This window comes from Balaenoptera borealis (assembly GCF_965194805.1).
Source record: "Balaenoptera borealis genome assembly, chromosome: 5".
Taxonomy (NCBI): domain Eukaryota; kingdom Metazoa; phylum Chordata; class Mammalia; order Artiodactyla; family Balaenopteridae; genus Balaenoptera; species Balaenoptera borealis.
This window is the reverse complement of record NC_138862.1, coordinates 112,706,401-112,733,823: the sequence shown is the minus strand read 5'-3', so window position 1 is coordinate 112,733,823 and position 27,423 is coordinate 112,706,401. Positions and strand designations below refer to the sequence as shown.

At 38.6% G+C, this 27,423-nt stretch overlaps 1 protein-coding gene across 4 annotated transcripts in view; it reads left to right on the top strand.

The window, feature by feature from the left end:
- The window catches only part of ARHGEF26 (Rho guanine nucleotide exchange factor 26), a 164,982-nt gene that overhangs the window by 37,456 nt on the left and 100,103 nt on the right, over window positions 1-27,423 (top strand). For all 4 annotated transcript variants that reach the window (XR_014245274.1, XM_082394334.1, XM_082394336.1 and 1 more), the window contains exons 5-6: window positions 1,550-1,606; window positions 4,622-4,782. Coding sequence is in view for 3 of the 4 variants with exons in the window: in XM_082394334.1 (XP_082250460.1) it covers window positions 1,550-1,606; window positions 4,622-4,782 (218 nt within the window). In the remaining variant the exon portion in view is untranslated. The remainder of the gene's footprint in view (window positions 1-1,549; window positions 1,607-4,621; window positions 4,783-27,423) is intronic.

The following is a 27,423-nucleotide window of genomic DNA, read 5'->3' as shown; positions in this document are numbered from 1 at the left end:
ACTCAGAGTTGCATTGTCAGTAAAATTTTACTTTTAGGGCTAAATGCATTGCAATTGGAAGTAATTGAGTCATTTTGATTATAGATTAATAATGCTATTTGTAATGATTTTACAATCCAGAAGAGTCTTTATGCTTAAAGCTCATTGGTCACAGAAAATTTTAGAAAATTAAATGTAAAAACCTATTTTTGTGTTAAAGTATGCTAGGGTGACTAATCAGATACCCTGACACATAGAATTATACTAGGAAACTTGGGGGTGTGTGATTGACATAGAAATGAGATTTCAAGGAGGAAGAAGAGTAATGTAAAATCTCCAACTGTTAAGAAAAGCTTATTTATTTTTAAATGGATGATGTTATGCAATAGGTATTTAGTCATCATGGTTTTTATATTCCATTGGATACATTTAAAAGAGTGTAATAACACATGGTTAAAATGTCTAAATTTACAATTAGCAGCAAAATACATCTTTAAAATTCTTTAAGTTTAGGATGAAAATTTGAGATGCCAACTTAAAAATGGGTCTAAGGGAACATGGTTTTTAAGGTTTTTTTTGAGAGGTACGATAGCCAAACGTTTGAAGACCTTTGTTATATTTTATTGCTATTAATTTTTCACACAAGGGGAGGGCACTCTCTTCCTGCTCGTCTTCCTGTGAAGTGCAGGATTTAATTGGTTGGTATTTTGCATATGCCTTGCCTTTTGCTAATTAAACTTTAACTGAAAAACATGAATATCTTTCATGTGCCAGACTCAGTGCCAGGTATATCAGAAGAGACTCCAGGTCCTGCCTTCATGGAGTTCATAGTTCAGCCTCTACTCTTTGGGTTAGAGACTGAATTTTGATAGGAACTACAGCAGTCAGGTAAAAATGTGTGGCAGTTGAGATAGGAACCGCAGGGATTCAACTAGGGATGCAACCGTATTACTGCAAGTATGGTACTAGCATTCTTGGCTCTTGTAGGTACTGTGGCTTCTCCAAAGACTATCAGGTTAATATCCTTATTTGTCAAAATTAAATATGCCTGAAAGACTGCTGAAATTGGGCCAAGGGGACTGCGTTTCCTTGTTTGATTGGGTTTTTATAAAGAGCATTGCTGTTCCACTGAGAATTTGTGAAAAAATAGTGCTAAAATTACTCTTTCAATGTAATAAGGGCACCATATTACTGACCAGGGTTCTGGGCAGTAAACTCTTAGAGTGGTGGCTTCATTTTCTTTATTATCAGGAATTTCTTCAGTTATGAATCAGAAGATTAATTTCATAAGTATTTTAGGAATAGCCAGAACTAAGAGTAGAACAGATTAACTCAACCTGATAGGATAGTGTGCTAGACACTTTTCATTTCTTTACTGTTGAACTATGCTAATTTATTAGTGTAATTAAATGTCGTTTGAGGGGTGTGAGACTCAAAATTAATATGTACTGAGTTCAACATTTTGCATAATTTCTCTTAATTCATTTTTGAAGGGCATAGAGTTATGTCTTACATAATAAAGAAGTTGTTTAAGTAAATGCACTCAACTTTATTTTGCTTTTCCCCCTAGGTGAAAAGAAATGGATTATCTCAGACAGTTAGCCAGGAAGAAAGAAAGAGACAAGAGGTATGTTTTCCACCAAGCAGATGCTTTAGGGTTCCAAGGGGTGCCTATTACATTCAGCATTTTCCTTTGACGATGTATCCATTTTGTTTTTTTTTTTACAAAAGGAGTATGTGATCATTGTCAAATAAAACTACACATAAGCCCCCATAAAAGAAAATTTAAAATATACCAATGTCATTTTAACTTAACAAAGCACCTAGTCTGTGTGTATTTACACTGGAAGAAATACGTTGAAAAATGAAACAGACATTACTTAGATCCTGGAACTGAAAAAGGATGTTAGTGGAAAAACTGGTGAAATCTGAATAAAGTGTGAGTATTTGTCTACAGACAAAATGTAATGTACCCTGGTTAGGGAAAGCCAGGTGAAGGAAATATAGGAACTCTGAACCCTCTTTTCAAGATTTCTATAAATCTAAAATTATACCAAAATAAACGTTTACCTAATAAAAAGTAAAACAGATAATAAGAGAGTTTCATAACTTGAAGTTTAATAAATGCAGTTTCAGAAAATTGCTCACTGTAATAATATTGTAAAGTTGTCAAAGTACTTTCCTTCTGTTTTATGCATATCAGCATGGAGATACAGAAGCTTAGGCATATACATGCATGTAAATCAATTCCACAGAGGACGTGAGATACCTTTTTCTTATTTCATTGGCCTGAAATAACACAAAAATATAAGGATGCATTGTAGTGCCATTTTTTTAACTTTAAAAAAACAAAATAGTATATAACATTGGTGTATACGTCTCTGAGAATTAAAAATGTATTACATTTATAATTTTTTTCTTATTTTTATAAAGAAACTAAGACTTTGAATAAAATAGAAGTCCTACATTCTCCTCCTCTGTCTCATTCCCTTCCTCTCCTCCCCAGAGGCAACTATAATTATGAATTGATGTGTATCCATCCAATCATGTATTAGGTATATTTATGTACATATACTTGTGTGTATCTGTTAAGATGTAGATAAATGATATGATTCTGAACATATGTTTTGGTTGGTTGCTTTTTACATTCAACATTGTTTTTGAGATTTATCCATGTTAATGCATGTTAATCTAGTATCATTTATTCAAACTACTGTATAGTATTCCATTCTCTAAATACTACTTTAAAAAAAAATCTGTTCTCCTAGTGAGGGACAACAGGCAGTATTTTTTTTTTTATGGTTAACATTGTGGCATAAACAATATTTCTCTCTGCTTGTGGACAAATTCAAGAGCTTCTCCAGGGTCCTAGTCCCATTTGAATATTTCTTTTGTTTTAAACCTATTCTGTTTCCCTTATATTTTGAAAATATTTATTTAGATTAGTGATATAAAAAAGTAATGACTGGGAATTCCCTGGCGGTCCAGTGGTTAGGACTCTGTGCTTTCATTGGTAATGACAGCAAATCTAACTATGGTTTCTTTCTGTTCCTATACAGATATTTTAACAGGTCTAGTGTGATTTGCTTTTAAGTAGTTGATGACCCAATTGCATGTTTTAAGTTATTACATTAAACTTATTATATTAAACTACCACTTAGTCATCTTTCCCTGTGATCTACTCTGTATAGTTTATCATATCTTTTTGTTTGAATCTTCACATTTTGGATTTGATTACAAAAGTCTCTGCTTTTGAAAATGTGTTTTAGTCATTCCAAGGCACCATATCCATCAACAACCTGAAATCCATTATTTTTGGTCAGGATGGGTGACTTTTCTTTAGTTTGCATTACATTTCCTGGGGATAATTGTATTGATTGAATAGAATCACACGAGATACAGGTTGAATGCGACTCTTAATGTTCTTACTGTTTACTCATTAGATGGTTATATCGCTTAAGTCCCTGGAGCGCAACTGAGGTTAGACCAGTATGACTTCTCTAAAAGGTTATGGTTGCTAAAAAGAGAGGTGAACCCCGAGACTAGCACCACTAACCTGACTTACAGAATTATGGCTCACCTTCCGGCAGCGGGGCGTCCACCTGCCTGTGCCTGACCGCTCCCACCCGGCCTCAGCTGCAGCACAGGGTCTCACGGGGAGAATCTTCTGTGCCCTTTGGGCCAAGCACTGAGGGGAGGAACCCTGGAGGTCAAGGGGGTTGATGGCAGTGTTACTAGGGAAGGTCTCCAGGAAGGATGGGAACCTCAAGCCTGCAAGGATGTTCACCACCCCTCCCTGAGGAGGAATTCTCCCTGCCTGGCCATTCTTGGAGAATCTGATTTTGTTAAGGTGCTAGATGAATTCCTTACACAGGGCGCTGGTGTCTCTCCACATATGTGGGTTGGCTTTTGATAATTAATGAACGCTTATCAGGTAAACCACTGTGTGCCTGACACCAGGAGTTTCTGCCGAGGGTCTTTCGCTCCTTCTTGAGACACTGATGAGAGCAGAGAGGGTGGCTTGTTGGACGGAATGACTTTCAATTGTATGAGTTTATATGAAAGAATTCCTGTGGCTGATAAGAACCTTTTGAGGGTAGGTCCAGTCATGCTTTTTAATGCACCCAGAATATTTGCTCTTATTAACCACAAGTTAGTTGGATTAAAACATAGGGAGAGAAAGGAGGACCCACAAGGGAGGGAAGAAATGTATTTGTGAGAAATTTTCTCTGAATCCCAAGTGAGGTCCATAAATCTTCACTGTCCCAGAGCAGCATGCTTTGAAATCAGGGCTGGAGGAGATGACCCCAAAGGTTAATTAATGTCACACTGAGATTTTATGACATGCCCTAGCTTCCTCCCAGAGATTCTGCCCCCTGGCAAAGTGTGACCTCAGGATGCAGTCTCAAGTCATCCAAATACTTTCATTTTTTCCTATTTACACTCTAGGCAGGGACTCTATTTCTCAAAATTTGGGTATACGTGCCTTATATAAAGATAGTAGTTTGGTAATGTAGTTTTTAATACTTATCTTTTTGTATTTTTAAAGATATTATGTTATTCTTGTAGCAGAATTACGAGAGCTAGGTTTAATTCTTTAATTGAAGGAATGAATAACACATTTCTTCTTCCTTCTTATCAGGCTATCTTTGAAGTTATATCCTCTGAACATTCATATTTACTCAGCTTGGAGATCTTGATACGAATGTTTAAAAATTCTAAAGCACTGAGTGATACGATGACCAAAACAGAGAGTCACCACCTTTTCTCCAATATTACAGATGTCTGCGAGGCAAGCAAAAAGTAAGTTGACTTTCGTTTGCCTTTGGTCATGCCAAGACGTTACTTATTAACAAACGGCTGCGTTATCTCAAAAGGAAGACATTTAGAGGTGTGAAGTCTCTCATTTGTTCAATTGGCTTTTATCTTTATTCCTTGAAATAAATTTTAAGATCTGTTTCAAGGTGTTGATGTATAGACAGATGCTAAATGTGTAATTAATCGTCACAGAAGACAGTTATATCTAAGGTCTCTTTATTCCTTCTCTTTCTCCCTACTTCTCCTTTTTCCCTTTTATTTTTCCTTTTTAATTATGCCAATAATATAACAGCATTAGTTGGAAGGAAACAAGGTAACTCACGATCAAACCATTCAAATACAGAAATTATTTCTGTTTACATTTTCATAGTCTTGTCCTTGTTAAGATATGTATACGTTATTTTTAACATGCAGTCAGAGTGACCATAACGATTTTTACAGATTTTCCCTATTTCACTTTCCATAAGCATTATTAGAAGGGTTTCCATTATTATTCTTAATGAGTGCAGGAAGCTCAGTTTGTACGCCAGTGGTGAGCTTTCTGTCCTTCCGAGGGAACTACACAGCCTGCGCTGGAACCACGTGCCAGCACTGTTGAGCCACCCGAAGTTGCTGTTTTGGTAGATCAAACTGGATTGAATGTTGGCAGTTTTGTATGGTTGGGTCAAAGGTAGGTTTACTGTACAACTCATGAAGCTTAAGCTTCAAGGCTCCTCATTTGCAAGGGCACCTTTTAAATATTTGCTTTTGTGCCTTATTTTTTCCTTAGAGGGCCTCCAAATTGTACAGGCTTCAGGGCCCACAGAAACAGGATCTGTCCCTGGGGTGAGTACCCCTTGTGAATCTGGACGTTGTTCATTTGTCACTTGAGGGAAAATCCAAGTAGGCAGTGACGGTAACACGTTTGTATCCCCGGCTCCGTCGCTGTGTGCAGGTAGATTTTCCTTTTGAACTGCAAGATTGAACATCTATGCTGAACAGGTTAGGGTGTGAGTTGGGGCCACTGCAGAGGTGCAATTCGTGGTCAGATCAGTGAGCTCTCCCAATATTTTATGGTAGTGACACAACTTCAGAAGCCAGATTCTGCCACAAGAAAAGATCTTGGCAATCTTATTACTGGCATGGATACTTAAAAATATGTGTCCAGAGGACCTGCTGGGCCTTAGAGAACAGGGGCCTGTGGTGTGCAGGTGGTGACACACACTGCAGCTTGGAAGTCCTTTTTCAGAAGCTGGGTCATTGCTTGTGTTCAGCCTATCGGGGTTTTTTTTGGTACCAGTCTTGCCCATTTTGGTAAGAGAAGTGAAAAATCTCCTTTCTCCCGTTAGCGAAGGGGGCAGAGCAAGAACCTTAGATGGTGTGTCCCTGTTCAACAGGTATTCAGATTTCAAGATGAGTCTCTTTCATTTTAACTTGTACTTTGGTTTAACTATGAAAATAAATCTCCATGTTAGATATATTGCTATAAAGAATTATTTCTGTTTTGATAACCATAAAATGTAAGTCATGATTTTAATTAGAATATGTTTCCTGAAAACCATGGTGGCATGTTTTTCACTCCTCTCTGGAATTATTCTTTGAATCGTGTGGCCATCAGTCCACTTCTTATAGCGTATAAATGACTCTAGAGAAAGCTGTTAGTTCTGATTGTTGAGTAACAGCAGTTCTTTTTTTTTTTTTTTTAATTTATTTATTTTATTTATTTTTGGCTGCATTGGGTCTTCGTTGCTGTGTGCAGGCTTTTTCTAGTTGCGGCGAGTGGGGGCTACTCTTTGTTGCAGTGCGCAGGCTTCTCATTGTGGTGGCTTCTCTTGTTGCGGAGCATGGGCTCTAGGCACGCAGGCTTCAGTAGTTGTGGCACATGGGCTCAGTAGTTGTGGCTTGCGGGCTCTAGAGCGCAGGCTCAGTAGTTGTGGCACACGGGCTTAGTTGTTCCGTGGCATGTGGGATCTTCCCAGACCAGGGCTCGAACCTGTGCCCCCTGCATTGGCAGGTGGATTCTTAACCACTGCACCACCAGGGAAGCCCAACAGCAGTTCTTGAACAGAGTATGTTTTGGGTCCTAAGAGTCTTTGGGCCTCGATAGCACTGCTCGTGTACCAGGCGTGCTTCAGAAGGAGCCTGGGCCCCAGCAATCACATCTTTTCTTGGTAGTTGGTTAACCTTGAGAAGGTTGCTAAACCTCTCCAACTCATTTCTTATATATAAAATGGGGATAAAAACCATAATTGTTTAACCCTGAAATGAGTCATTTTATTTAAATTATAGATGAAAGTTTTATTATTTTAATTTCACTCATTTACAAAATTTAAATCTCTTATGATTTTATTTAAATGTTTTCATTTCTGTAGTAACTTAAAATAAGAGGCTGTTCTGGACATTTTTGTCTATTTTTCATTTTTAAAACAAAACTCAGAAACTTCTAAGCCTGCATTAAATGATAAGGAAAGAAATATCTTTATCCTTTACATTTTTGTTTTGTTTTTATTTGAAATGCAGTGTTTTAATTTGGAGAGATGCCTATGTAATATTTGATCTCTGTTATATATCAACTAAGAATGATCAGCTTCTGCATGGTAATCCTGTGTCTGTATCCTAATAACTTACATTACAAAAGTTTATTTAAGTTTGAAATACTCATTTCAGATACAGCCTTTTTAAAATTCAAAGTTCTCAGAAGATTTACAAAAGCTATTTCATTATGTAAAGCCTGCTTGTTGAATTTCCAGCATTTGGGCTCCAAGAGTGACTGACTCTCAAGTGGTACTGCCTTCATGTGCTACCCATGAAAGAGTTTCCAGTCTTAAGAAATCATAAAATTTTCATTTTTTTCTTGAATAAACAAACGATCAGTGTCTGAATTATTCAGTACTGATTAAGTGGGGCATTGTTAAGTGTGGCATAATCAAGACTATTTTCATTGCTTTACTTTTACCTGATGAAAAATTGTAGCTATAGGTGACGGGATATTTAGTGGAGGCTGAGGTCACAACATGCTCAACATTTGACTTAATGTGATGTCTGGTCCTCTTTACAGTGGCTCAGATTCTTCACTGTTTTCCAGTAAATGTCACCAAGAAGCCCTTATGTGTAACAGGATGCTCTATGAAAACAAACAGGCAGGGACAAGATCATTCTGATTCTGGGTGTGTGCATTTATCAGTGGATGTGCCTACTGAATTCTTTCCTGCTTTATAAAGAATTGTTCATTTCAGTCAACACTTGTGGAGCCTCCTATTCTGCCAGATGCCTGGATTCTAGAGCATTTCGGCTGGTGGCATCTGCCCTGTGGCTCTTGGTCCTCAGGGACCAGTGGCGGCCAATGGAACATCCCCAGTGTGTGTGCAGAGGCATCCTAGGGCAGGGCGCTTACCCAAAATGGGCAGGTTTGGGTCATGCTGGAGGTTATGGGCCTAGGGCCCCTGGTGAGAATCACAGGGGAGGATGAGAGAAGATGGTAATGGCCTTTGTGTGCCTGCTGAGGAGTTTTTACTGTTTACTGAAGACTGGGTGGACACAATGGGCAATTAAGTAGGGGACTGATGTGGTGGTCTGGGAGATGACAGTAGAATGGTGTTTGCATAAGAGAGGAGGTGAAGATGGTGAAAGGTTTGGGGCCATTGCAGTAACACAGCCAGAGATGATGGGAATCCTATAGGAGTCCTAAGAGGAAGGACTTGAAGGATATTCAGAACCTGCAATCCTGAGGACTTGGCAAGAGAGAGGGAGGAGTTTTGTTTACCTCCCAGCTTCTGCCTGGTTGACTGTGGATGGTGGTTGTATTAGCCAGGATGTAAGAGAAACAGGTTGGGGCTTAATGAGGGAGATAAGGAATTCAATTTGGGGCAAGTTTGAAATGACTGTGGAGCATGAGGGGAAGGTGTCTAGTTGAAAGGAGAAAAAGATTAGAATTCCAGAAAAATCTTGACTTGAATGTAGATTTGAGTCATGTACGTTCTTGGCACAGTGGGTTTAAATGAGATACTAGAGCTTGTAGTGATGGTTTTTAAGTGGTGGTGGTGGTACTGGTGGTGGCTGTATTTGCCTCCTAGGGGCATTTGGAATGTGTTTTTGGTTGCCCCAGTGACCTGGGGACTCTACTGGCATTGGTAGGTGGGGGCCAGAGGTGCCAGATGTCTTACAAGGGGTAGGAGTGCCCCAGACAAGCATGAATTGTCCCACCCAAATGCCCATTGTGTCCTCCTCGAGATGCACGAATCGAGCAAAATGAAAAAGAAAACCAAGGTCAGAATTTTGGCACAGAAACATTTAAGGAGCCTACGTCGGGGGCGGGGGGCAAAATTGAAGCAAATAGGGTAAGAAGAACTGCCAGGACCTTTCTCAGGCCCCTTGGCTGTGGAGGGTTTGCCCCTCTCTTTAATGCCTTCCTGTCACCCCCTGTGTCAGTGCCATGGGCAAGGCAGCTGTTTGCTTTGTAATCTTCTTTAAAGGCATATGCGGGGAGGCAGCTGGAACCCTACTGGTTCTGTATTTGACCCCTCCTACAAAGAGTGCGGCCCTTTTCTTTTTCTTGGGATGATTAGAACTAAATGCTCTAAGTTCAGGCAGTCCCAGTATGCCTTTGGTCAGTGCTAGGGCAGGGCCTTTGATCTCTCAGCTCTGGACCTACTTCCTTCTACCTTTGACAGTTTTAACTTCCCTCTGACTCAAATGCATGAAATCTCCCTGGATTCATGGTCTCTCTGTCTTTTAAGGCCCAAAGATGTCCTAAAAACCTAATCATCCCATGAAAAAAAGGGAGTATTAGATATCTTTTGTTTAGAAATGAATAGGCTTAATTCATAACTAAACACCACACATTGTATATGCTTTACCTATTTGCATATATCCTCTGATCATTTTTTTTGTTCTGCTTTTACGTATCTGTGTGTGTTCATTTAGAATAATTTATAGATAGTTGCCATATTAATAGAAAAAGACCTACAAGTATGATTAATTTACATGAATTAGCAACAGAATATGATCTTATTCAATAATTCCACTTGTTTTTAAATTTAAGATCTATTGATGGTAAAAGACTGATACTATGGTAAGGAGATTGCCCTTTGTATAAGACTGAATATTAATCCCAATGCAGTGTTTAGAAACGTTAAGGTCTAAGTAAGGTCTTTTGTATTAAAATGTTTTCTGCAAAATGAAAACTAGATGAACCTCTGTTTTGATGTTTTATAAAATGATGTGTTTTTAATCTTAATTCTGAGTTTTCATTCTAAATATCTAGATTATGCTAACAATACTTCATTTGCATTTTTTCAATAATGGAATATACTGTTATTTGTAACCTCTAAAAATATGCTGCTAAAGAACTTTGCAAGATACTTGTTTTTCTTGTTTCCATTACAAAGTTAAAATATTGGTATTTCTTTGGGAAGTAATTTAAAGCTAAAACTATGCTGTCTTCAGTTTCTGCAGAGCAAAATAAAAATATCCATCAATGAGCTTTTGTGTCCTGAGGAACTGAATTTGTTCCCAACATATAATGAGCAGCTAATGCCAAATTCTCCAGCTTCTGCTTTGTGTGGAAGAGTAAATTACAGTAATAGTAAACAGACAAAATGGGACTTACCCAGAACTTGCTTCTCCAGAAGATTCTTTTCCCTAATTTAATCAGATTATATTAAAATTGAAATATCATGGAACACTGGATACTGTTAATGCACGTTTTAGTATTATTTTATAAAATGACTTCATATTATAAAAAATGACATTTTACTCAAATAATGGCACAACGTATCTGCATTATAAAGTGTTTTCTCTATTTGGTAATTAAAATTCTCAACTTTAATGCATTGACAGCAAACTTTCAGAAGTTTTGTAATATTAATATTAGCATTTCGTCTTTTCCTGACTAGTTCGTAAAGCTAAATTTTAAAAGAAAAACATATTAAATTTAACTAGGCCAGAGAGTATGGAATTCCTTATGTTGTAGAACCTGTTTAATTTTTTTCCCTGAAGTAATGGCTGTTGCCATTGTGTCTCATTAGCAAGTGTTCTTTGCTTTCACAATATCCAGTGTTAAGTTTACCAAGTTTATTTGGTACCAACTTTACAAAGTTTATTTGGTAACTAAAGCAATTGCCCTATTTCACTTAATGTAACAGAGAAACTTTATTCTTTCTAAAACCAAACTTCTTTAGCTGACATTTGAAAGACAGTGACATTCAGAAGCTACTTTTATGACATTCTTTGACTTTTTCTCTATCCTGAGATGAATAAACAAAGAAGTTGATTTGAAATTCACCTCAAGAACTCTACAGTAATGTGGGTATTTTAGTCTACATTGTTCAGCTTTTACCAATAACTGGTGTCTGAAGTAATAAAGAAAAAAGTAATTTAAGTATCATTTCAAGTAGAGACATAAAGAAAAGACAACAAATGTTTTAATAACAGATGCAGTCCTTTTAGTTAAGACTGAAGGAAAGCAGGGGGGGCATCTGAAATCTTTCTAAAAGTTAGTGCGAGACAGATGACTGGGTAGACACATGCCCTAATATTCATTCCCTTCTGAAATCCCATTAAAAATGATGGGATAGTCAATGCACAAAGGCACAAAAAGCTTTAAAGAATTAAACAAAAACAAGAAAAGAGGCATCAGGAACAATATTTTGAAACCTGAGAAACATGAGTACTCTCTAAATATTTCAGGAAGTCTGAGAAGGTTTAACTCTAAATAGTTGGTAGTGAGGAAAGCCAAGAAGGAACCAGATTTAAACCCCAGAACCTCTGGAAGGTGCAGGAATTGATGAAGTTGGGGTAAAGGTGTGACTAAAAACATGAGTTTTTTGAAAGCTGGTTTGAGAAATAGGCAGAGCCCAGACCCTCTCTTCAGCACCACACAGCTGGAGGATACCCTGCTTCACCCCAACAGCGAGGCAAAATAGATGAACTCTGGACCAGGAGATCCAGCCCCAAGTGAGGAAGGGACCAACGTACAGGAAACAAGGATATAGTGACAGTTGACACCTGAAGGCTTCTGCCCCAGTCTCCTTTTGGAACGTTGGTAACCAGGTGTATGTGTAACCTTCACCCTACTATTGTCAAATGGTGACTGGCATTCGTTCAAGTTAAGTAACGTTTTATAATTTTCAACAATGGTGTTTATATTCAAATACATTATTATTATTAATATTAAGTTTTGTAGGAGTACAGCACAAATATATAAAACCTCAAACTTTAATAAATATATCCATTTCAATAACATGTTAGGCAAGTACTTATTAACCCTAAATCTTATGTGTCTCCCTCTGTCTAATGGGGATGATAGTATATCTAACCCCCTAGGCTTGGTATAGAATTAAATGAGATAATACAGGTAGAGGGCTTAGCACAGCACTTGGTAAGCTCTCAAATTGCAGTGGTTTTGTTGATATCGTTACTGTCATTTTGATCATCTAAATCTGGTATTCTGAAATATCTTTGGATTTTGTATTTATTGACTTTGGTGTGTATGTCCTCTAGATTAGCCTCGGCTGGCATTGGTCTAGGACTAGGTTGGAGAACAGGTCTTGTTTTATAAAGACCCTCGCGCAATGGTTTGCATGAGTTTGTATTTAAAGATGACTGTGGCAAGTCTTATGACACTGTAGCAATCGTCTTTATTTTGACTTTGAATGAAGTAAAAAATAAACGGGTTCTTCCCTAATCATAATGTGTATTAGTCATGACTTAGTTAAGGACTAAAACCTGTGCTGTTTGCTTCCTCTCAGCCTGGTGTTTGCTTGTGAGTGGTAGATTCCTTGACCCAGGACTTCAAAACAGGCCCCTGACATGCTCCAGCTGCCAACTGGGCCATTCTCCTGGTTATTTTTTTGCAGACATTTGGGCCATTACATGCTTTTTTGCCTTTTTGCATTGCTTTTGCAGGCTCCAAGAGTCTGTGGATTTTGAGTTGTCACATGGAGATTTAAACTTGGATAATGATCCTGGTTGGGACAGACGAAAGTGTTACCAAGCTTAGTCATTAACTGTTATCAATCTTAAACTAGAGTAGAACTTTGTGGAAAAAGAAACAAGGGCTGGGGTTTAGTTGCCGTATTTCATCTGCACTGCATTTGCAGCTGTGGATTTTGAACCATTACATGGATTTTTGACTCTGCCAGTTGTAAGTTAAACAACCGCAGGACCACACAGTTTTTCTGGCTGATGGGAAAGACTTTAATATAAACTTTGTGATTTAGCCAAGTTAAATCTAGCACTTGATTTAAGAACAAGGAAGATGGTTGATGAATTAAGTTTCAAAAGCAAGCTCTTTCAAGCTTTCTGATTGCTTGTTTATTGTGGGATGTTGTCTCTAATTGCTATGCATTAATCTTTAGCCTCTGGACATCAATTTTGTGTTTTTTCCAACACTTTTCATATTTCATCTGATTTAATCCTTTAGAGCGTCCTGCAATGTACCATCATTTTCCTTTTGCAGGTGAGGAGACTGAGACGCCAATTAATTATATGAATTTGTTTAAGATCATTTGCTTAAATGGAATTGAAACTAGTGAGGTTTTGATTCTTCAGAATGCATTCCCCTAGACCATGTTTGCAAAAATACACGTATTTTAAGTACAGTTAAGATTTCAGTCTAAAGAACTAAATTTCAGTTTAGGCTTCTGTTAAGGATTACTCATCTGGAAAAGAATTAGGATTTGCTCTTTTTGATGTACATCACCCGTGAAGCTAGTCATGGAGAGTGATTAGACTCTTATCTCATATTTGAAAGTCTTTGACCTGTTAGAATGTGGAGACCTTAAAAGCAAAGAGCAGCTAGTTTTCTGACACAGCTCCGTGGCTTATCATAGACATCATCGTCTTGTCATTTCCCTGTGGACATGGTTCCCTAAGTGAAGGATATTTTCCAGTTTCTTTATCATAAGCAGTCTCTGAATGTGTCTCCATGGTTGAAGTATTGCAGTATTCTCTAGAAATAAGCCAATTGATTATGAAAGTGCCGTATGTAGTTCCTATCTCATCAGATGCCCTAACGTTCAACGCTATAGGAAAATTAAAAAGACATCCACGTTGCTTCTAGTAAACTCCTTAAGCTACTTTTACAGTGATTTGAGAAAGAAAAGAAAATGCATGTTTGGGAAGTGCTGACTGAATTCAGATTATAATCTCTGCGTCTTTGAAAAATCTAATGTTTCCAAAATAAACTTTCGTAGAAAGTGAGTTTGCAAGTCTTTCTTAGGACTTAAATGAAAGAATTCTTTATCCCTTAGTTGGTAATGTAAATACTGAGAAACCTCATGGCAAAATGTCAACTTTGTGTTAAAAGCTGTAAAAATATGATTTTATTAAAAAATTCTGAAATCACTTTCCATACGCTAAGAAGACAGGTGAATACAGTTTTAAATGTTAATTCAGTATATTATTACCATACTCTGAGTCTAACTTTTTAAGAATGTGGAGTAAACCATACAAGCCTTGTGATTTTAGATTTTACAAGTATATTTATAGAAAAATATCTTGAGGAAAATGTGTGTCATGAGTGGTATTTGTTAAAGAATTTACCCGATACTTTATCTATACAGTGTTTTCTTTGGATTTCAAACAGGTTTCAGGAAATGATTTGAACTTGGAAAAAAGTTTGGTGGAAAGGTTCCATAGAAATGTCAAGATTGGCCAAGATTGACCTTGTCACTTGTGGGGGGATTCAAACAAAAGTCCCTTTGTAGCAAGAAAACTGTCTCTGTATCGGGAGTTCATTGGAATTTCTTTTCTAGCAGAGAAGTGATATGAGCAACCAGAACAGGGCACAATAGTAGTGTTTGTGTTTATCTGCTGAAGTTGTCCCGCCGTTGTAACTCCTACTTCTCTTCCATCGTGTGTATATTTGATGTCTGACACTTAGTTATATACATACTTAGGTATGTATTTGTGTATATACGTAGATGTCTTTGAAAAATCTGCCAGGAATAAGATGTTTTCCAGGACATCTTTGATAGCCGTTCTCAACAAGTTGAAATTTTACTTGAGTCTGTCCTGTTGAAAAGAGATCAGAAATGATTAAACCGAGAAATCATTCTCTTGGATTTCACTAAGTAACATTAAGTTAAAAATCTTCAGGAGGAAAGTGTTTTAAACACCTATATACCAAAATAGAGTTACAGATGTAGAAAATAAACTATGGTTACTGGGGGATAAGTGGGGGGAGGGATAAATTGGGAGATTGGGATAGACATATACACACTTCTATATATAAAATAGATAACTAATGAGGACCTACTGTAAAACACAGGGAACTATACTCAATACTCTGTAATGGCCTATAGTGGGAAAAGAATTTAAAAAAGAATGGATATATGTATTTGTATAACAGATTGACTTTGCTGTACACCTGAAACTGACGTAACATTGTAAATCAACTATACCCCAATAAAAATTTTTTAAAAATCTATATGATTTAGCTATCTTATCTTTAATTTTTGGAGCATCTGATAGAGTCATTTGAGAATTCATGGTTTGTGGGTTTTAAAACACAATAAATATGGGCTGAGTTTGGTTTACCTTGTTTGTGTTTATGCTGTCCTTGGGGGTCACTTGTATTGAAATGCCTTCTGTTTTGAACCTTTGCTTATCCCTTTATCCCTTTTTCTTTTTTAGTCTTCCTGGCCAATATCCAGTTTACTTCCACAGAATAGCTTTTGTGATCAGAATGTAATTTTATTAATTTAGAATATCAGAATTTTACCAATTTATTAATAAATTTAAAGATGAGAGTATCATTTTATTAATATTTCTGAGAGGTATACTAAGTGATTTTCTGATTTTTGCTCCCTTTCCAATTTAGGGAGGAGGGAAGATATAATTCTTTAGACTCCAAACACTCCTCCCCTGCAAACTGTTGAATAAAATGTATTCTTCTGGACTCTCTGATGACCCTGTATTTGGAAACTTAGATGTTCAAATTGGAGAAACTTTGGCTTGCCTGTGACTGTTTTATTGCAGAATTTCTTGGCATGAACTTATCGCCAACTTTGAACACTAGTTTTTATTGATCACATTTCTCTTTCCTGAGACCAGAGCAAGAAATCCTCCTAATCCCATCCTTAGGAAGATCACTTCATTCCTCTGCATATAGGTTGCTAAGTGAGCACCGAGCTAATGGTGATCAGAATAACTAAAGGATCTAAAACCAGGGCCCTGAGGTCCTTGCCTACTGTGAGTTTGTTATCACCAGCTCACACTGAAGAATTACTTATTCCGACCAGTGCTTTTTCTACACAGTATATTCTCTCTACAGCATATGAACTCAGGCAAGTTGGTCTCACAGAGGGTGGACTTTGCAAATGCCACCTTAGGCTCAGAAATCTGACTTCCATCAGAGTCTGGATGTGGTTAAACCCTTTTGGGGATGGTATGAAAAAATGCAGCTGTACACGTTGCCAGTCTTTTTTTTTTTTTTAAATGCGGGAAAGATTGGCTGGAGGAAGTAAAGATGTGAAGAACCCTCTAACAGGAGGATAATGTAGGAAAACAGTTTTCTGAAGGTGAACATCCAAACTATGAAAAACAGATGGGGCAGGGCTGTCTTCTCCTTCCTCTGGGAACCGTTGAACACCGTACTGGAGGATATGGGGAATGGCATTTTGATAATCTTCGTGGCTGTGTTTCTCTTAACAAGCCTAGAATTGAGTGATAGGCAGAGCTTGACATAGGGAGCGCTTGACTTGTCTAGAGCCGCTTTGGTCCATTTGAAATACCAGTTTTTCCCTTGCGAGGTCTGTATGTCCTTGTCAAGGGCTGGCTCGCTGTTGGTTCCTGTGGAGGAGGCTCCGCTTTAATCCAGGAGACAGTGGGTGAGACACCCCACCCACCACTGCCCCAAATAACACATAACCTGGTGAAGAATTCAAATTCTGCCAAAGCGTATACAGCGAAAAGTCCCCCAGTACATCTGGTTTGTGATGTAGCTTCCAGAGATGTCCTCTGCATATATATAAGTATGATTTTTAAACTACAATTATATCCATTTTTTTTCTCTTCCTATACTCCCCAAAATAAGCCAGGGTGTCCTCAATCTAGCTTCTTCTATTTAGGCACTTTAAATGAGTGGTTCCACATGAGTTATGGAATTTATTTTCTTGGGGAAACAGTCGTTATTCTGAATATGAGATTTTTTTTATTGAGCATTACATCTTCGTTCTTTAATAAAATATTTTAGGGTGAGTTTTTCAGTGTAATTTGTAGGAGACCTACTGTGTACCAAGCAGTGTGCTAGGCACTGGAAATACAACAGTGAAGATGACATGCAAGACCCCTGTCCTGGTGATCTAACGGGGTAAACGCACATGGTACAGGTGCCTGAGAACAGGGTACCCCTCACAGCAGGACCAGAGCTGGGGAACCGGGGCAGTGTTTTTCCACTAACTCTTAATTACTTGTCTTTCCTTATGCTCCCTCATCAGATTAATCTCATAAGATTAATGGTCTTTAGTAGATTTCTATTTTAATTTAGATACAATTGACATATAACATTAGTTTCAGATATAAAATGTAATGATTTGATATTCGTATATACTATTGCAAAATGATCATCACAATAAGTCTAGTTAAGATCCATCACCATGCACAGTAATACAATTTTTTTCTTGTGATGAAAATGTGTGAGAGCTACACTCTTAGCACCTATCAAAAATACAATAAAGTATTGTTGACTATAGTCCCCAAGCTGTACTTTATTAGCAGATGTTTTAGTTCAAATGTAATTCTGTCTCGTTTCTATTTGTAGAAATCCCACACTAGTCATTTGCTGTTAATTAGTTTATATTTGCAAGTAACTTCATTAGATGGGCAATTGGGATGTATGGAGTGGAGCTTAATAAACTAACATTTCTGCAATATAATTGGTCATTTAACGACAATACGAAGATTTTCTTTTGAAGAATAACAGAGCCTGGGTTATGTCTCGGTTCAAAATACTAAACATACTTCTAGTTTGAGTGCGTAATTCTTTGATTTCCTTGCCTCTGAATTATTTATAAATCTGGGAGATTTGGATGCTTTCAGTTAATCTAGCTTAAGGGAAAGTCATCTTATTTATGCTTCAGGTTTACTAAGCACTCCTTTTTCATCATGTCCCTACGTAACATTTGGTTTTGTTAAAATTTCTCATGATTACTGTCTTATTTATAAAAATTCAGGTAACTTATTTGAAATGAGACAGAAAGTGTAAAACCTGTCAATCATGTTAGCTTGGCTAAGAGATAGCTCACCTGCTGTTAATTTATTTCTCATAGTAAACACTGTGGTACAGCTGAGCTCGGTTTACTCTTTTATTTTGTCTTGTGACTAACAAACTATTTCCATGGAATTTGGGGATAGAGAGGGAGCTTAGAGGCCATCTATCCCATTCTGGGACTTACAGACAGTACCCAGGCCTCACAGCTAATTAGAATCAGAGCTAAGGCTAGAACCTAGGACTTCTGACCCTTGGTTCATTGGATATTTCATTGTGGTTTTAATAAGTTATATATTTACATGGCTTAAAAGTACAAGCATATCAAATGATATATACCTGTATTTGTTTGGTTTTTTTTTTTTAAGATTTATTTATTATTTATTTATTTATTTATTTATGGCTGCGTCGGGTTTTAGCTGCGGCACGCGGGATCTTTGTTGAGGCATGCGGGATCTTTTGTTGCAGCGTGCGGTCTTCATTGTGGTGCTCGGGCTTCTCTCTAGTTATGGCGCGCAGGCTCCAGGGGGCGTGGGCTCTGTAGTTTGCGGCACGCAGGCTCTGCAGCTGAGGTGCCTGGGCTCAGTTGCCCCGTGGCATGTGGGATCTTAGTTCCTCGACCAGGGGTCGAACCCGTGTCCCCTGCATTGGAAGGTGGATTCTTTACCACTGGACCACCGGGGAAGTCCCTATACTTGTATTTGGAGACGCCTGCTTGCCCCCCTCTCCCCGTCGACCCTGTTACCTTTCACCTCCTATTAATGTATTAGATGTCTTGTTTCTGCTTCCAGCATTTCTTTATGCAAATTCAGGCAAATATAATACAAATTAGTTCTTATTGTCCCCCATTTCTTAAAAAGTAGCATGCTGACGATATACACTATTCTGCGTCTTTTTTTCTCTCATTGAAGTTTAAATGAAAGCTTTTGAGAAGAGTCTGCGCCTACAGATCCCACTTTATTTGCTACAGTTAGACCAGGACCAGGTTGCTCTATTTAGCCTGACCCCATAGCGTATGACAAATACGGGAACTTAGCTCTGGAAAGACTATGCAGTGAAAAATGATGAGAAATGGAAAATAAAACTCAAGATCCAAAGTTACTGAAATTGCTCTTATTTGACCCAAGGAAGAGAAGGTTTGGGGCATTATTAGTTTATAGGTTAAAAAAAGAAGGCTCAGAGGGAGGTAAAGGAAGTTACCCATAGTCACCCAACCAGTGGGTGTCTGACTGGGGACTTGCACTCAGATTTTCCTGCCAGAAGTGAAATCTCTATGCTCCTTCTGCATCACGAGCTTGATACCTTTATAAGTGAGTGACATGTATAGTTGATACTCATTATTTGGGGTTTCCATATTTGCTAATTTACCTCCCACTAAAATTTATCTGTAACCCCAAATCAATACTTGCTGTGCTTTTGTAGTCATTCAGACACATGGTCTATTTAATGCCACATTTTTTGCATTTTTGTGAAGGTTATTTGTTGGTGATTTTGCTGTTCAACATGGCCCCCAAGTATAGTGCTGAAGTGCTGTCTAGAGTGCCCAAGTGTAAGAAGGCTGCGATGTGTTTTATGGAGAAAAATGTGTGTATTAGATAAGCATTGTTCAGGCATGAGTTATAGTGCTGTTGGCATGAGTTCAATGCTTAGGAATCAATAACAATATTAAATAAAATATCTTCAAACAGAAACACACATAAAACAAGGTTTTGTATTGATTAATGGATGAAAATGCTGTGACCAGAGGCTTATAGGAACCTAACTCTGTATTTCCACTTAGGAGTAATGGTTTGGTGTTTGCTAGTTCAGTGATCACAGTAACTTTATAGAACACAACTATCATGAATAATGAGAACAGGCAACACATTCAAAACTTAAGTGGCCAGCTCCTTGCTAGCTCTAGTTGGGTTTATTTCTGCTCATTCTCTCCAGAGGTACAGCAGAAATAATTTCAGTTAGATGTGAGAGAAAAAAATATTCTCAGGAATGAAATAACTCAGGACTGTGGAAAACTACAATTAAGCTTTAATGGTTTATTCTAAAACACTGTAAAGATTGAGACTTCTGGAATGTTGCGAAGCGTAGTGTTACTGACAGCATTAGCATTGTGACTAATGGTGTCATCAGTCTGCCTGGGTTCCCATCCCTGCTCTACCTCTTGCCCTGTGTGACCTTGGGCAAACTTCGTAACATCTTTGTCTCTCAGTATGCATGTGTGCAAACTGGAGATGGTGGCAATACCTACTTCTTTGGGTTGTTGTGGAAATTAAATTAGTCAATACATGAAAAGCAGTTAGAATAGTTCCTAGTATATAGTAAGTGCTCTTTAAATTATTAGGATAATTGCACATCCTTGTTTGCCCAGGATAATTTCAGTTGTTGGGTGTAATTATTAATTACTCCTTTCTCACTCAAGAGGTATCCCAGCTTGAAGGATAAACTGTGTGGTGATGCCAGTCAGCTGTGAGGATGATTCTTAATCAGCGGCTACTTCTGCAAATACAAGCTGGGATGATTAATTTCTTTTTCCTCTTCAAGAACGAAGTTGAAAACTGACTCCTCTTAGTTTTGGACAGCTGCTTGGAGAAGAAGAAAAGGAGAGGGAGGGACAGGTTGAGTGTTCAGATGTGGCACGAAGCTGCGTGACCCTTACTCATTTTGTTTCCTGCTCTGTGAAAGAGTGGTCCAGAGTCTGGCTCTGGTACTAGAGTAGAGAGGCCACGTCTTCCCCACTGGTCAGCTTTTTCTCCAGGAGCCAGGAAGGACTTGTAGGAAACACTACTGGTCAGGGGACCTAAGAGACCAGGGTCTTGTTAAGAAAGTTCTCATGAAGCTTGTCTTAAATTTTAGCCTCATGAGAAGAGTCAGGGTGCCTATGGACTCCATTTGATGTCAGCAAGTAATACTGGTGACTTATGTCATCACTACTGAAGGATGCCTAGGACCCTCCTTTCTTGGGGAGATCTTTTAGGAAAAGCATTACCTTTCTAGCTGAGATGCTGTAAGTACATCGTGATACACAGGAACAGAAATGGAGCGATGAGCTTTTAGGTGTCCTTCTTCCCTTTGTTCATTCACTGTTGAGCTGTATTTTTTTAAAATATACTTTACTTTTTAGAACAGTTTTGGGTTAGAGCAAAATTGAATAGAAAGTGCAGAGATTTCTCACATACCCCCCAACTTCCCACAAGCATAGCCTCCCTCACTATTAACATCCCCACCAGAGTGGCCCATTTGTTACAACTTATGAACCTCCATTGACATCATTATCACCCAAAGTCCTAGCTTACGTTAGGGTTCACTTTTGTTGTTGTACAGTCTGTGGGTTTTGTCAAATGTGTAGTGACTTGTATCTACCATTACAGTAACATACAGAATGGTTTTCACTGCCTTAAAAATCCTCTGTGGCCTATCTGTTCATCCTTCCCTCTCCCCGGGCCTCTAGCAACCACTGATCTTTTTACTGTCTCCATAGTTTTGCCTTTAACAGAGTGTTGAGTTCTGAAGTGGTTCTTTGTCCCACATGCCCTGTACCTTTGGAGATGGCCGTGAGCCGTCAGAGGCACTGTTGAATAGGCAGTTCGATATGTAAGTTTGGATTGGGGCAGTTTGAAGGGTGAAGACATATGTGGGAGTGGTTGGCATATAGATGGAATTTCAAGCGGTGGTGCTGGATGAGGTTACTGGAGAAAGAATGGAGATGGAGGAGAGAGCACCAAGCACCAAGCCCTGGGACCTTCCAACTCTAAGAGATTGGGAAGATGGGGGAGAAGCTGGCAAAGGAGACTGAGATGGAACAGCCAGCAGGGGCAGAAGGAAACCCAGGAGAATGGTGTGCTCTAGAAGCCAAGTGGCATCTTGGTTTTGTTTTTTTTTCCCTTTCTATCTTTATAAAGGAAAAAAATCAACATCTTAAGAATGACATTAGCCTCTTGTGGAATCCTTTTGAGGATCCATATTTTGTACTATGTCTGTGAGATGCAGAGTTCTGCATAGGAAGCAGTAGATGAAGTTGCACTTCACCGAGTAATCAAAGATGTACCTTCAGAACCCCCATGTCTCGCTGTGGCTTTTGTGCCTAACGGAGGATTATCAGAGTAATTGGCATCACTTCCAAATGGAGAAAAGAAGGGGAGGGCGCTGCACTCTACGTGGCAATAATGCTGCTGTTGAAGTTTCACTGTGGCAGCGGACATGGATGTTTCTTCCTGGCTTTCACTTGTTTTCTGAATGCAGGAAGTACAGGTTGTATTTAAAAACAGGTTGGCTTAAGATTCACACATAGCACAGATACATTATAAGGGGGAGCGTTTCCACACCCATTTCTTTTTACAAAATGAACCATCCAAGGGTTTTCCTGGTTATTTGTAGTGATTTGATTTGCAAAATATATTAGCTTTATAAAAACATCTATTGCATAAATCAGGTGCCTGCTTTTATAACTTCACATTGTTGTGTAAGGGATGGGCTGTGCTTTACTATTGTTGACATTGGAGTAAAATGCTTATAAGGATAATAATTTTGCCCTTGTTTATACCAATTTTCAATATGCAGTAGCCAACACCAACATTTGAGAAAAACTTAAGGCTTTATAGCACATTTTACTTATCATCAGAATATGGTGTGTTCAGCCAGGTGCTATTAATATCTAAATATGCCAGTGCAAGAGAATTTATTAGTAAGGTTTCCATGGATTCTTTTCCCCTCTTCCCCCAGCCTGTCTAAAAATTCATTATGGACTTTTGCCAGACGCTATAAATAATTGGACTTAATTTCCCATCTAGTTTCTTCTGGCTCAGATTACAAATATAAATTGAAAAGACTTTTCTACTGATTTTGACTCACAGAGATTGCATTAAGATTATGAAGTGATGGCTGGGTATAATTTTTCTTCCTTTATTCCTTCTGTAACTGAACTGTGAAAGTTCCCAATTAATTACAGTTCCTACAGAGATATCAGTTATTGCAATTTGCAAACTCCAAAGCCTTTATAATGAAAGACAAACATGTTACCGCTATACATTTGTTAAAATTTGATACTAATTGCAGCAATTAATTCTTCTTCACAGTTTAAATAACATTTTGCAGGCTGATAAAAGCTTATATTCTTTATTTTTATATTAACATGTCTCAGGGGTAGGGATTGATTCGTGCATTAAAGTATTTCTGATGAACAATATGTTGCTCTTCTTAGGAATTAAATGAAAACCAGAGGTTATGTAGGTTTTTGTTTTTTCCACATATGTGGAGTCTGGGCTTGCAAGATCCTGATACATGGAAGCAAAAGTTTAATGAGTCCTTAATAACTTAGGTTGCTTCTAAATAATGCATACATTTAAGGGGGCGGAAAAGTGATTTCAGAAACCTTTTGACTTGGATGGAAATTAGCATCTTCTCAGGTATCCCTTGGATGCTTTGTCATTTGATGATGATAATAATGACAATGTCTGTCACCATTTATTCAGCCTCATGTGCCAGGTACTGTGCTAAGTCCTTTCTATACTTTGTGTTACTTAATCCTTGCCATGATCTTTGCAGGAGATAAATCTTTTTTAGTGGATGAGAAGCACAGAGGTTGAGTAAATTGCACCCAAGTAATCAGTACTCAGATACTAAGGGATGAGCCAGAACTCAGAGCCAAATCTGACTCTGGAGCCCTCTCTAGAGGGGGACAAATTCAAATCCCTGTGTTGGCAGCCAGGTCACGGAGCTGAGTAAAGCAGGATGGGTGTGAGATGGTCCTGAGTGATGGGGGTCACTGTACACAGGGGTATGAGTGCAGTCGCAGCCACTGTGGCAGTTGTGGGGATGTGAGCTCAGTGTTGAGATCTGATATTTCAAGAAAAGTGGGAAATCTGGGTGTGTGTGGGTGCAGTCTCTTGATTTTTAAGTGTTGGGAGATAATTCAGATTTTTTTAAAAAATAAATTTATTTTATTTATTTATTTTTGGCTGTGTTGGGTCTTCGTTGCTGCACGTGGGCTTTCTCTAGTTGCGGCGAGCGGGGGCTACTCTTCGTTGCGGTGCGTGGGCTTCTCATTGCGGTGGCTTCTCTTGTTGCGGAGCACGGGCTCTAGGTGCATGGGCTTCAGTAGTTGTGGCATGAGATTTTTAAAAACATACATATGTAGGACAGTTTCAACCCGTCAGCCACCCATCTGAGACCTCTGGTGGTCACTTTGTTGGTTTGATCATTTGTTCTGAATTAGCCTGATAAAATCAATGGGCCTTATGCCCGTGCACAAGGTCACACTCTTGAAGTCCCTCAGAGCCCCTCTCTATCAACTTAGCAGTATTGGAGGGGGAGGAAAGGGGAATATATATTAATGTATTGAATATTAGGGTGAATGCTTTCACCAGGATTTAGGGAAATTAAGCATGGGGACTTTCAAATATACCTTTGTCTATAATATTATGTAATTTGAGGCATTAAGAAAATACAGTTGTATAATTTTCAATAACACATGCTTATTTCTTTTTATTTTTTCCCTCTGTTAAAATTAGATGGGTACTCAGTTAAATAATACTCCTTTGTCAAATTTTTGACATTAGAGCAACTAAAGGATCGGGTCAATTTGCCTTTTTTACAGTATTAACATGGGAGTAAAAACAGTGCCCCCTTTTTTTAAAAAAAAAGAACAGGGAAACTTGTATACATATACACACTTTTTTTTTTTTTCCTGGTTAAAAAAATTAAGAAACTTGAGTTGGCTTCTAGGTATTAGTCTGGCAAGGAGGTAAGGCAACTACTGAAAACTGAGAAATGCTTAAAATTAGGAAGTAGCTCCATAAGAGAAACATACCTTGTATAAGCACAGTAAAGTAAGATGATGAGGGAGACTATTCTTATGCTGAGTCTCTGGAGGGCCTAGATGTAGTGGAAGTGCCCTCGGCATGCAGATCAGCATTTTACCAGTGAAGGGTCTCCTACTTGTAATGCTTCAAGAGTTTATTTTTTAAAAAATTGAATTTACCACCCTGTGTCACAGAGTAGAGGGTGAAGTCCAGGTTTTGAAAGTGTAAGAAACAGTGACGGCATCCCTTTCATCTTGTTTTAAAGACCTCTATAAAAGGTCATGGTTAGATTTTTGACCTCTGTCCCCACACCTGCAGCTGCACTTCAATCAAACAGTTCAAGTCTGACTTGGCCTGTGGCCTGCACAGAGAGCTGAGAATGTGAAAGCTGCTTATCATAGGCCATTTAGACGATTGGAGAAAGAGAGCAGTCATGGTGGTGACCCTTTTTACCTAGAATGCCCTATGTTCATCAACTTTCCAAGGAAATGAAATCCTTCCCTCTCCTTTTTCTCTTGTTTATCTTCAAGCCAACCTTAAAAAACAAAAAAGTATAAGGAATTAATATACGGAAACCTGAAGATTTATAAAAGAAAAGCAAACCTTAATAAAATTATATTTTTCAAAGGTCTTGAATTCTTTTAAAATTCCTAGAGATAAATTCTGCATACTTTTTTTATAAAGCTGACTGCCTCTGATTTATTTAGTGTATCACTGATTCATAATAATAATTAAAACCTACAAATGATCTTTTGTTTCAGAAACGCCTTCTCATGGAGTAATTTGCTATCGCTGAATTATGATTTTTCAGTTTGCCCCCCCAAAAGAAAGTATTTATGCTGTATGTTTTGTTTCAGAAAGGAGCCAATGGGGATTTATTTTACATAGCTAAAAGCTAAGGACAGCCCTTGGAAAAGGTACTACTGTGTAATAGAAAGGTGTATAAGACTACTTGGAAACTGTAAAGCACTCTACAGTGTCTAGTTAACCTGTCAGATGTAACAACAGATAACAATTCTGTAGGTGAAATTTACGTTGGCCTTGTTAACACAGGTGCCCAGGCATTTTCAATTTCTAGAGAAAACTAGAGAAGCTGCTGACATCTTGAGCAGTCACGTGCCTCAGCAGGACTTGGCTCCTGCAATCCAGCTCTCCAGTAGCATGTCCCTTCCCTCCTACAGGTGTAGCCACTCACATGCCTTTTAAACTAGAGACCATCACCTTATGAAGCGGTCACAGTGCAGCTCTCCCTTGAGTAAACCACAAGTAGGCAGTTTCTTTCGTCTTTCTCAAGTTGCTGCAGCTAGCTGGTAGCCTGCCCTGCTTCTGTGGCAGAAAGTAAGTGAGGACGGTTGGGAGCTACTCTTTGGTGAAGTGACCAAAAGCAAGTGTATATGTATCTTGGTGAAAGTCTAGATTAGCTTTTGATAGTCGTTTCCACAACTGTGAAGATGTCAATTAAAAAAAAAAAAAAGAGGGAAAACTAGAGAATGAGAAACTCCCGGCAAACTGTAAGTGGTCACCTCTCTACAATCCAGCCACTGTGTATCCTGGTGAATGACAGTTGTGGTGATCTAGTGTCAGCATTCTTAACAAGCAATAAAAGAAGGTTCTGCAGTGACATTGTGCTTCTGCAGGATGTAGGTGGGTGCAGGCAGTAGGCTGGCTTTATAAAATGTCTCAGAGAGCTGGTTAGGAAGGAACCAAGAGGAGGAGTGCATCGTGGGCTTTTCTTACAGGCAATTGTGTGGTTAGAAGCCAGCAGTTAGAGATTTGGTTTGGACAGCTGGGTCTCACTGATGGTTCAGAGGAAGTGGGTGACGGGACCAGAGTTTTTAGAAGGGGTTTTGGTAAGTTCTTTAAAAGTGGATTGAAACAAGGAAAAAAAAAAAAGAGATGGAGAATACCATGGAGAGCAAAATACCATTGCAAAAGATGTGTGTTTGGGGACCAGGGTTTTGGTAGAGAAATAAGAGAAGGAAGGGGTACGGGTATAAAACAGAACACAAACATTGGTGAAATGTGACTGCTCGTGGTTTATAGCTTACTGACTGGCAGCAGGCAATGTAGATTTAAGAAGTACACATGCTATAGAAATTTCTTTAAGGGAATAGATAATGTATTTTGCAATCCTAGATTCACCGTTATTAAAGAAAGTTAAAGCCTGCCAGCATCTTGATTGTGGTCAAATGCAAGGTAAGAGTTTTGGATCATTTTGACTCTTCTGGACTCAGTTGCATCACTGGTGCTCTTTGAAAGCTTTATGGGAGGATGTAAAAAAAAAACCTTTCTTAGCTTTCTATAAATGAACCCATTACTCACCCTTACGAGGGAGTCTATATGGTGAGGAGGCAGAAGGCTGACAGTTGTCACTTGGATCGAAGGCGTGAGCAGTGGGGCAGGGCTGCTTTGGTGTGGACACGCCGTCTGCCGTTCCCTGGTGTGACTGGGAGATTCTGGCTGGATTCCTCCCCACCGCTGCCCCACTGACCCTACAAAGATGCTTCACATTCCCACATCTCTCACCCCTTTGGATCCACTGAGTGGTTTCAGATTGCGTTCCTGGGGGCCTGGAATTCCCTGAAAGCACTTTAGGGTCAGCCAAGTTGGGTGTTGGTCCAAACAACTGGACTCTGGGCCTCC